The sequence below is a fragment of the Fulmarus glacialis genome, unplaced genomic scaffold (genome assembly GCF_000690835.1).
Source record: "Fulmarus glacialis isolate BGI_N327 unplaced genomic scaffold, ASM69083v1 scaffold3622, whole genome shotgun sequence".
Classification (NCBI taxonomy): domain Eukaryota; kingdom Metazoa; phylum Chordata; class Aves; order Procellariiformes; family Procellariidae; genus Fulmarus; species Fulmarus glacialis.
In genome coordinates this window covers 1,091-12,636 of record NW_009199613.1, presented here as the reverse complement: position 1 = coordinate 12,636, position 11,546 = coordinate 1,091, and the positions used below count along the sequence as shown (strand labels likewise).

General features: G+C 38.1%; 1 protein-coding gene across 2 annotated transcripts; it reads right to left on the bottom strand.

Moving 5' to 3' along the window:
- Positions 1-1,466: 1,466 nt before the first annotated feature.
- UPP1 (uridine phosphorylase 1) lies at positions 1,467-10,571 on the bottom strand. 2 transcript variants are annotated; one of them, XM_009573304.1, is made up of 7 exons: positions 10,506-10,571; positions 7,550-7,667; positions 6,954-7,112; positions 5,802-5,916; positions 5,129-5,338; positions 3,484-3,630; positions 1,467-2,024 (listed from the first exon to the last, which is right to left on the bottom strand). In XM_009573304.1, the coding sequence occupies exons 1-7, from the start codon at positions 10,556-10,558 to the stop codon at positions 1,885-1,887; spliced, it is 942 nt and encodes a 313-aa protein (XP_009571599.1). In that variant the 5' UTR covers positions 10,559-10,571; the 3' UTR covers positions 1,467-1,884. The 2 variants fall into 2 exon arrangements, with proteins under 2 accessions (XP_009571599.1, XP_009571600.1); XM_009573305.1 differs by lacking the exons at positions 5,802-5,916; positions 6,954-7,112; positions 7,550-7,667 and having other exon boundaries at positions 10,515-10,539.
- Between the last annotated feature and the right edge of the window lie 975 nt (positions 10,572-11,546).

Below are 11,546 nucleotides of genomic sequence, written 5' to 3'. Positions count from 1 at the left end.
ATAGTAAGTATTTCTTTTTACAACAGCAAACAACTGTCTCCTCCAAACCCTTACCTGTCAACTTGGTATAAGCTTTTCTTCAGCCTAAAGTGCAGTATGTTGCTTCTTTTTATCTTCTTGCTACTGTTCTGGGAACAGGAGGTCGCAGAGCAAGGATGTGCTTTGTTGCATGTTTCCCAAGGGACCTCACAGGGTTTCGTGCAATGCCCAGGCAAGCACCAGGCATAGGTAAGCACAGATTTCTTTTTTTTTTTTTTTTTTTTTTTTTTAAAAAAATAAGGGAGGAACAGTTCAAACAAAATGTGAGGCCATTCCCACCTGACTCCTTCCCTTAAGCTTAGCGAAAAAAATGCTTTCTCTGAAAACTTACATTCATTGTATATCCTGAGCATAAATGAGAAAATGATTTTTTTTTTAATTAAAGGAAGATTAAATTAGTAAATTTTTTAAAAATCTAGTATTTTTTATCTTTTTGTCTGTTCTCCAGTTGAAAATTCATCAAATTTAGGGACACTAATCCTCATTGGCAGTTTCCTGTTCACAAGAGTCATCTCTTCCTTTTTTAATGTTTTCATCACATTGCTTCCAGTTTCTGCCACCTCTTGGTGAATGTGCCTACTACTACATCACTCCCTCTTAGATCTAACTCTTATGCTTGTTAACAGAATGTTGCAGACTACAGTTCTCAAAAAGAAGATCTCATGGATCAGTGACAGCTGTTCTGAGCGTTTATTCAGACCCTTTTGACCTGTGACTCCTGCTAGGACCGGACCTTCCACTGCAGGAAAAAAGAAAAAAAAAAAAGAGATAAACGCATTTTTCTTTAGCTGACCACGTATTTATATTCTAACCACAGCAGCAAAGCAGCAATGAGTATGATTTTTAAAAAAAACCAAACACTAGGCCAAGGGTAGTGGAAAAAATTGCAGGAATGGTTTTCATGGCATGTACAGCCAATAGGTATTCTCCAGCTCTTCAGAAGAAGAGCTGGGAACCATTGCAACAGTGAGCGTTATGTCCTGAAGACATGGAGATGAAAACCAATTTAAAAAGAAACAAAGTAAAAAGGAAAAAAAAGAAAAAGAACTACCGTAATGCAGTCCTGTGAACATGCTGTGTATCTCCTGAATGCCTTTGGTTCTTCTTCAGTAAGCAGGAGCCTTGATTCAGCAAAAGATTTAAAGTTCTTCAATGCAAAATTACTTAACGCATAAATGTTTCCTGGGTATTGATTCAATTGTATAGTTAAAATGGGATATGAATGACCTTGTTGGATCAATATCTAGGAAGTACAAATATTCAACAGCTCAGTGTCAACTCCTTAATGCTTAGAAAATTCAGTTCCACACTTTGCAATTTCATGGAATTTTAATATATGAAAATAGTATTGTTTATTTGTCACAGTTTGCAAAAAATAAACTGCATTCACTGTAAGTTTTCTTTACAAGTGAAGCAACAAAGACAATTATAATTTATATAATTTTTTATAACAACGAGAAAGGGATTTAGTTAATTTTAATTTGGTGGTTTGCAAGTACTTGGCAATAAAGTTTGATTTTCTTCATAGTTTTTCTTTTACAGCAGGGAATAATAAAGCTTTTTCATATATTATAGCAGGGTTGTCCTTCACAACAGATCCATTTTCCAATTCACAGAAAAGTGAGTCTTATATCCAGCAACACATAACTAAGCAAAACTTAACTGAAATCCATTCAGCACATTCAGTTCCCAAAGCACAGTGACATAAATGATTAACTTCCACAGACACATGGAATGCTACGCTGTAAAGTATTCTGAGGCAAAAGACTTTTAAAGCACAGAAGTTGTGACCATGACTTTAGCTGTGCAAAAGCCTTCTGCTTCTATAAAACAAAGATGGATATTTCATACTTTCCCAAGACTTTTCTTAATGAAATATCCCACTAACTTCTGCGGCCTCTGCTGATACTCCACAAGTACATCATGTGAGCTACTAATCTGATCCCCTTCAAGCCGATTCAGAAGAGTGACACACACTACGGCAGCTAGAAATTAAAATACAGCATTAGTTAGGAATGACATTCTGGCACTTCTACAGTCCAAAAGCATAAAAATTTGAATGAACAGCTAGAAGATTAGAAATATGAGAGAAAACAAACCCAAAAAAATGGTGCACAGTACCGTAAGATGCTAGGGGACTAGCATACTGTGGATGATATAAAAAAAGTTACAAATAGTTTAAGACAACTGACCGCTAACATTAATAAAGCTAGAGCTCTCAGGCAGCTGCAGATACTTATAGTTATATCATGATTCTTACATTTTTCTGGATAGGAATTATATTTCACAAGTACCCGGGACTTGACTGATAGGAAGTGATCAGAAACACTGTTCTAGCAGATGCAATTACAGCCCTCCGCTATCTACCTTATGCCCAACTCAAATCCCTGTGCTGTAATGCCATCCCTCGGGAATCAGGAGATGAGCCCCCTCGACATTCATGGATGGGGAGCACTGCAAGTACATGAGGATCTCATGGACCATCTCAGGCTCACCTGCTGCCTTTTGGTAATCAGAGCCCCAAGGGTAAAATCCCTCCTTTCACTCAAGCTGGGCTCTACCATCACTCTTCTGTATCTGGGGTTTCTGCTGGTGACAATTTGCAGAGCACAAGCAGCAATACACATTATAGACCTCTACAAAGTAGAGACTGCAAAAAGGACCAGGCTCCCTAATGGCGCAGTGATAGCGTGGGTTGGGTTTTTAATCACTCTCAAGTCAGTAATAACTGTTGGCCTTTTTGCTTATTTTTCTTCATTTCATCCGCCTTGAGTTTAAGTCTGAGAAACATCGGTGTTTTGGATTGGCAAATTCCTTGCCAAGGAAAGTGAGAGACTAAAGTTAACATGGTAAGTAGAAAGGCACCATACTACATTATTTGTAATCGCTTATTTTCTTTTCTAATCTTTACTGAAAACTAGTTAGCTTGTGTAAAAAAATTAAAAATTTGTTTTATGATTAGGAATGGTTTATTCATGATGCTACTAAAAACCTTCAACTCTTTAAGAATTAAGGCTGTAAGTCTATACAAACTACTTATATTTTCAATTTGATATGGAAGTACAGAAATTTATTACAGTTTTATGTATATAAGAATCACCCGATTGCTTAAATTAACCAGTTGCTTCCCGTAAACTTCACAAACTAACTGAAGAAAACAAATTAATGCTATAGGGTAATTAGGTACTTTAATGATTTATGTGCTTGCCATGGGCTGGAATAGCCAATGACAGAACTAAACTGTAAGAACTATGTGAGGAAGTTTGCATAAGTTGTGAATACACATGACAAAATCAAACATCATAGCAACAAAACTATAACCAGAACTGGTTTTTTTTATATGCAGAAAGTATGTTAACACTTCATTTGCAGTTTTTACCACAAAATCCCTGCAATGCAGAAAACTTCCAATAGCTTGAATAAAGTGACTTTAAGTTAGTTTACCTTTGAGACCACTGAGATTACACATTGCAGCAAATACGGAAGACTCCATCTCTATGTTTCTGACGCCAGAATCATAAGCTTCCTTCAAATATTGCAGTTTCTCTTCTTCATTGTATAAGCAGATTGCACCATCCAACCTGCCCTGTCCTACAAAGTAATTTTGTAGAAATTTTCAGAGTGATGAAGTCACAGAACAAATTCAGTTTCTAAAATACCCGGTTATTGCAGTTTCCCCTATACAGTGTCCAGCTTTTACTACTACTCTTTATTTTCATGTGCAAGACAAATAGGACAAAATGATTCTTAGCTATTGCTAGAGCTTCTACATATTACTTGTATTTTTTATAATGTGAATCATAGTAATTCAATTGGTCTTCTCCAGCTTAAATTCTCAAATTCATAAACGGGAAAATGTAAGTAAGTAGTAGTTTCCCACATGTGCGGCATGCGTCAAAACTCGGCAACAAACTTTAAGCTGTATGGAAGTGCTGCATTTTTCCTATGTTTAATCATTGACTAGAAAAACTGCCAGGCTTGAAAATGCTTTCCTAATGCTACCTTAAAGGGATGAACATTTTATTACTTACAGACTCTCTAAGGTAAGAGATGAAGAACCTCTTAAGCTAACTAGCTAGTACTATTACAATTTTTTGAGAAAATTAGTTTATTCAAATTATTCAAGAATAACACCTAGAGATAAAACAGCAGCAGGTTATGTAAAGTAAAGTTAAATTACACAGTGTTTCACTCAGTATCTTTTTGTTTTCAGGAGATGTACTCCTAAATTAATGCCCTTGAGCCTGTTCTCAGTTTTTGCTGTATGAGTTGAAGACATTCCTGACACATTTTTTTAGCATAGTTTGCACCTGTGATTGGTGTCTGAGGAGAGACACAAACTGACAGTGTCTGCTTCTGACCAAGCTTGAGCACTATTATGAGGACCATGCGTTCCCCTCTGCATTGCACCCTTTGTCACCTATTCAGTAACAGCTAGAGAAAGTAGTAACACTCTGTCCTCACAAGATTTGAAAGATGTTTGTGAATAGACTTGGGAGATCAGAAAAGCACCTGAATGTCTATGTCCTTATCCAAAGTAAGCCTTGGAGGTTTACCCCTCCTATGTGGCAGCATAGTTGTGACACAACTCAGCAAAATATTGTCTTCAGTTGTCTGGTCACTGCTTTGCTCAAAATGCACATGGGAAACAAGTTCCAACACTTCTTTTAGAAAAAGATTTACTTAGATGCTTAACCAATGCAAAAAAAAACAACCCCAAACCAGCCACAAATAATTCTCACTCCTCTAATCCTCTAGGATGCCTCAGTAAATCACAGAAATTTTGTGACAAACATACCTAACCGACGAATACGTGAAAAGTGTGTAGTAGATTATATGTATTTCAGAGGATCTATTAGAGCTGGGGGAAAATAAACCTCCACAAAATTAAAAGTTCAATACGGCAAACTGCTAAGCACAATGCTTGATTTTACATATATGAAAAATAGGTTAATTACAATTGACAAGACAACTCAAAGTAGGGAATGTGTTCTGTTCAGTGAACTGGAACCTTAATGTTAAAATATTTTTCAATATTTATCTATTGCTGGTTACCAATATACTTCTGTTAGTCTGTCTCCAGCCTTACCTTCATAGAAATCCAAAGTGCACATAGTGTTTCCAATGACCGTATTGAATTGACTGATTTCTTTACTGCACTGCATCAGTTCCTTAGCTAGCTGTTCATCTAGGTTTGTACTGCGAATGACAGTCTTTCCCAGAATAACCTGTTCAAACTGAGGTTTGAAGGTGGCATCTACAGACTGCCTAGTTATAACCACTGAGCCTGGCTCCAGACCTGCAGTAAAAAGAAATAGATACAGCTTCACAATTTAGTTAATGCTTTGTTTTCACACACATGAAACACATATCTTGACCCAATCCTTCTTCTTTTAAAGGTGGCAATTTTGCCCCTGAATTCACCATGGGATTTTTTTTGTGCATGCCTAGCTGCTTCAGTTTATTATTACAAATAATTTCTGAAAGGATTAAATTTTTCCTTTTTCACTATATATTCTTTCTTATCTCATGCTTTTCATACAGGACAGGAATGTTGTTCTCCTCACGTTGTCAGATCTCTTAAGTGCATTTTCTCTATGAGAGGCAGATACTGCCTTTTCTTTCAAAATTACAGAAGGAAAATGATTCATCTCCTGCAGAAAACTGTTCTGACCATCAATCGCTTACTTGCAGAGAGATGCTTTACTCTCCTACAAAGATGCTTTGGTTTGAAGAAAAAAAGAAATCAAGAGGGGAAATACCTATTCCACCAGAAGTGCCAATGCGAATAATGGTTACGTTGGAACACTTGGCATGATACAACAGTTTGATCAGCTCGTGCAACATGATTGAAATAGAAGGAATGCCCATACCGTGCTGAAATGAAAACAGAAATTCATATTCGACATTCACAGAGACAATGCAAAATATATACAGAAAAAGGAGCTGGAAAATATCTTCTTCCCGGTATTTTTTCGAAATGTCACCTAACTCACTCCCACAAAAACGCTAACCTATGGCCCTACTGAAAGGCTACTGCAGGTAAACAGAAAGACTCCCACTGGTTTTGGTACACTGTGGATGAAGTACAATATTTCTAAAAATTGTGAATTATAAAATATTTACATTCTCACAAGTATAAGCAGTGTCCTTTCCTAATAGTTGACAAATGCACTTCATCACAGAACTTTTCTTAAACACAAGAAAAACTCCACTCTGATTTTTTACCAACCTGAAGTGCTAATGAGTAGTTAAGCTAAATTTTTTCAAAACACAGACATTGTGGTTTAGTCAAAAAGTTCAGCAAACATAAGTCCACCTTAACTTGCACGATAATGCAACAACTACAACTCAAAAGAAAGGGTGCAGAATGATACTAGTTATGCAATTGCAATTGAAGTATGTAATCGTATCGACAAATTAAAGATACGAAGTTTTAAAATGCATACATGAGTTGGCAGCACAAGTCCTATGGAATGCTACTCTTAAGCTATGTTAGCATATTTGACAATGCCACTGCAGATACTTAGCTCTGGATGTATTATGGCCATTTTTTCAAATATCCCACATGCATCGAGTGACCTTTTTTCCCCATTATTCAGGATACAAATCAGGAAAGAGGCAACAGTAAGTCTGCTCAAAAAATTTATAAGGCTATTCCTGCAACACCTCAATGGTACAATGAGGAAAAAGGAGGCAAGAAAGGAATGAAGGTCTCAGAGATTTACCCTCTTACAAGAAAGGGCTAAAAAGGAATTCTTAATTACCTGACTGCACTATTTTGAGCATGGCTGATACAAACTTAAAAACCTGACTCCGCCTACTACGCATTTAAAAGAAAGGTGCATTCATATTTTCTACCTTGAACAGCATCATTGAACTGTCTCCCATACGCAACTAAGTGAGGTACTTACGCTGACTGACAAAACAGGTCCCACTTTGTACATTGCGTAACGGTCAGTTCCCGCACAGATGTTGGGATAGTCACAACCAGGGCCCCCAAGCCCCAGTTCTTCAGCTATGTAGGTAATAAAAGCTTTCATCCGTGACGGACTTCCTCCAACACATACAAACTGGGGTGGACAGTATTCAACAAAACAAAATCAATTGCGTGATTCAGTATATCAAAGAACATGCAAAGATCAACATGAGGATGCAAACACCTTCAGCTAACACAAAGCTATTCCCAGATGTGGTTTTTCTCATAATTATTCTAAAAGGCCATGAAGTAAAATTATGGGGAATAAAAACCAAACTTCTATATAGCACTCAAAAGGGAGTTCTGCCTGAATAGAGACTGCAGCATTTGCCTTTTTACTGGATGAAAAGAGACAGTCAGAAACAATTTTGCCTGATAGTGAAAGTGACAAGAACCCACAAAATCTTATCTCCTTTCCATTCATTCCTCAACTGGTGGTATGCTGACATATTTAGTCTTATTTTGAAGACAGCTACACTTCCACCTTCTGCAGAAAAGCTTAGGCTTGCTGAATGAAATGAAGCATCTTACCTTTACATCTCCAAACAATGCCGGAAAATCATGGGTACCAGTCCCAAGAGCAAAATGGTACAGGATGTCTTCTTTCATTTTCTCCAGGTGAGGGTTGCAGAGATGGATAAAATTCCCTCTGCCAGGACAGCAGCATTGTGAAACATATAGAGTATATACAAACCCTTACACTGAACAGATGCTAATTTTGCAAAGTCAAGCAGTAAAAGTTGGGAAATGCCACACCTAAGAATGCCTGCACTACCTTATTTTGGTTCCTCATGCATTACGTTAAGGAAATCCTAAATTTCATGACCACCTTACGTCTTGTAATAAATAACATATGATATTTAACATTCCATCCATTGCACAGGATGAAATTGCTGATGGAAAGCCCAGATGGTAGGATGCATTTGCAACAGTGCAATATTTATCTTAAGCAATATTAAAGCTGTGAACCAGGGTGGGTCTTTGTGGTGAGCAGAACAATGGGAGCAGGACCAGGGAATATTCAATAGACCACCTTACTACATAGACAATCTATAGCAACGCTGAAAAGGAACCTTGACCTCTGTGTTTTGACTGACCCTCCTAGCCACCTGTGTCATCCAGCCAGGAGGAAAAAACTCTATGGCATGAGACTGGTAACAAGAGTACAGAGGATCTGAAATAGGAGAGGAAAGAGGCAAATGGAAATCTGAAGCAAAGAGAAAACCATAGAAGAGGAAAAAAAAAAGCAAGAAAAAGGAAAAGAGAGGAAAAGGTAAAAAGAATTCACTTCCTCTTAAGTTGCCTCCTGTAAGGAAGTGATAAATCTTAACAAAAAAAAACAAAACCAAAACATCTTTCTGAAGAACCAGGAAATGACAAGGCAAGGAGGGAAAACTGAACTGCTTAGCATGTGGGATCGCCTTCATGGAAAATTTGGTAGTGGACTAACTACTAAGCAAGCTGAATGATTCATAAAACGTCTGCCTTCTGTGCTTGATGTTTTAAGTTCAATTGAAAGGGGTAGGAAAGACTAGTCAATAATCATAAGCTTAAGCAAAATACTGGCCAATACTTCAAAGTAGCTTCTGAGAGATGAAATCAAGCAATAAATATCCTCCAGACACAGGAAGATGACTTAATAGCTTAATGAAGGTTCACTGCAGCCACAGCATGGCTAAGCAAATTCAAACTGCTTTGTCAGAGGAGACAAACAACAGAGTTTGCCTGGAGTTTATGCAAAAAATTATTAAGACTTTGCAGGAACAACTCTGAAGCCTAAACATAGGCATTTAGCGCTATTTTAAATGTTTTAGGTTATCTTGTCTGTCTTCTAGTGCCTCTCCAGAAAGGCAGCGCTTTTCTGTAGGTCCTATGTCTTATCTGTCAATCCTGTGCAGGATGTGCTGGTTACCTTAAGAAGCCTAAAGGGGCCTAGATGCCCATGCTGAGGTCGCTGAACTGTTCCTCGGAAAGCAAAGAAAATAGTTACAACCCCAATATTCTGAGTATAACAATTGTTTCTGTTCTTGAAATTCTCTCTCCAATGTCACCAACTATCCAGCAGCAGCTGCACAACCAAAGAAAGAGGTATCATCCCAATCCACCCTATTTGTCCCTGCCCACCACCGACTACCGCCTTCAGCAACTGAAAAAGCAGCCCAACAGAGCCGGTTGTTCGTTCGCCCCTTCAGTAGTAATTCCTTTCCATCTCCCACGTGCCCTATTTGCCTCTCTGCATGCAAATCCTGCCTGAGGTAGAACCAAAGGCTTTGGTTGCCTTTGTTCTTCCCTCCAAGAGATCTGTTGGACTTCAGCAGAAATAAAGAGCAGGTTTATGACTCTTCAGAAAGGCGCAGACAGCCCAGGAGTTTGCCAGCTCACATAAGCAGAATTCCCAGGCTGCCTCCTCTGAATTATTCCTGTTAGGTTTTGTGGGACTCTCTACCCATATTTAATGGGTCACTCACTAATGCAGATCAAATAGCTGGCTGTGCTGATGTTTATTGGAATGGCTTTTACATACAAATAGGATATGATTTGAAATCACTTTACAATTTGTTCTCAGGCAAGCAAAAAATATTTCCTTGTTTATGAGAATACCAGCAATAAAAGCTTCTCTCCAGGAAATAAACTGGGAAAAGGCAAGGCCTCTATTAAAAGCACAGGGAAATTCATGTGGTATGTGCCAACACCACTGTCCTCATGCCTGGCCTGAATACAGCTCCCTTCCTCAGCAGTGACTATCTTTCACCTTTTTCATCTCACACCCTACCAGCAACACCATTCAACCCACAGCCTCACTGCAGCTAGGGACTATTACTAACTTACACTGGTTATCTACCCATCCAGATCTAATTACAGACTTGGACCTTGGGGTAAAAAGGGCAATAAAAGTAAGCATATTACTATGTGTACATAGGACCAATGCCATGGATTTACAGTAGAGGCAAAGTTTGCCTGATAAAAATATTTGGCCTGTAATTCAAAGGAGCAAACAATTTATTCCCTTCACACTGTTGTAAAGTACCTACAACTTCTGGGGGTTTAAACAAAACATGAATATCTGAGGACTAAACATGCATGTATAATTTTTCTAAAATAAGCTTAAAGTAACGATTAGAGAAACAGATTGAAATATTTGTTCAAACTCTTGAAGCAGGTACGTCTGGCCGTATGCAGTGAACGTATGCAGTGGCAAAGTCAACATTTCAACAGCTCCCTGGATTAAAAAAAAATAAAAACATCACCTGTGCTTGGAAAAATTCACCGTTGTGATAAATGAAAATGGCTAGCCAGCAAAGCCCTCTGTGTAGGTCTGGTTAAAGCAGATAAAGACTCCATTTATCAAAACAGCTCCTACTAGATACTTGATGTTATAATCAATAATTGTATCATAAACTTTATCTTAAACTAAATGAGTGTGTTACGAGTTTGGGGAGGAAGGTAAGTGTAAACTTGGACAAGATAATTAATTTCTGAATCTTACTTTGAAGACTGTTCATCATCAGTTTTCTTCTCATTTGAGACACCAGGAGCCATGGATGCTTATACCTAGAATTATATGAAAAAAAATCAGATATAAGTGCATCAGAATAGCCCCATCTGTAAAGCTAGCATCATTAACAGTGATAGAAACCCTCTATATAGGTGATACTGCCATGAATATTAAACCCCCAAAATAATCCAGCCACACTACACCTTTTATAACTGTAGCAAAACGAGCATCTCCAATTGTTTATGGCCAAGCATCACCACTTTCAAACCACTGAAGCCCAAACTAACCCCTTGCTAACGTAACCCCCATCTCAGCACTACTTCTGTTCCATGGTATAAGCAACACCTGGCTCACGGGCCAGCCTCACAGCTAACTAACTAATCCTCTTTCTTCTATACCTCCCACGGCAACAGTGACTGCTGAACTAGCTTTAGCCCCGTTTCACCTCTGGCTCCAGAAGGTCTCCAAAGTTCATCTCTAACTGTCATACGCCTGAAACCCGAGTCCAGGAAGCACCTTACTCATAATATCCTCTTCATTAAACTCCTCCTACTGACCTTAAGAGCATTTCTGCCCCAGCCTAAGGGCGAGGAAGACTAAAGCAAACATGACTCCAAAAAGCCACAGCACTCTAGTTTCATCTTCAATATCTTCATTCCTAATCCATTACCCTAACCTATACCAAAAAAATTTTTCTTTCTGCATTCTCCTTTACATTCAAATAGGCAAATGTATCACTGAGACTTTGGTGCTGATACGATGACAGAATTGTAATTATAGAATGATTCATTTGTTATTATTTTCAGAAGTGACTAAGGCTACGTGACGAAGTTGGTACTTTCTGGGAATGTCCTCACAGGAAGTATTGAATCACAAAGTTTTGCTCTACCCTCCCTTACAAAGAGCCTGAGAGCACATAGGTTATAATAGAGACAGGATTGTAATCCTTAAAAACCCCAGGATTATACTGCAAGGAAATAGAAAGAAATCGGTCTTGCAATAGAATTACACAACACATGAATTTTGAAGAAC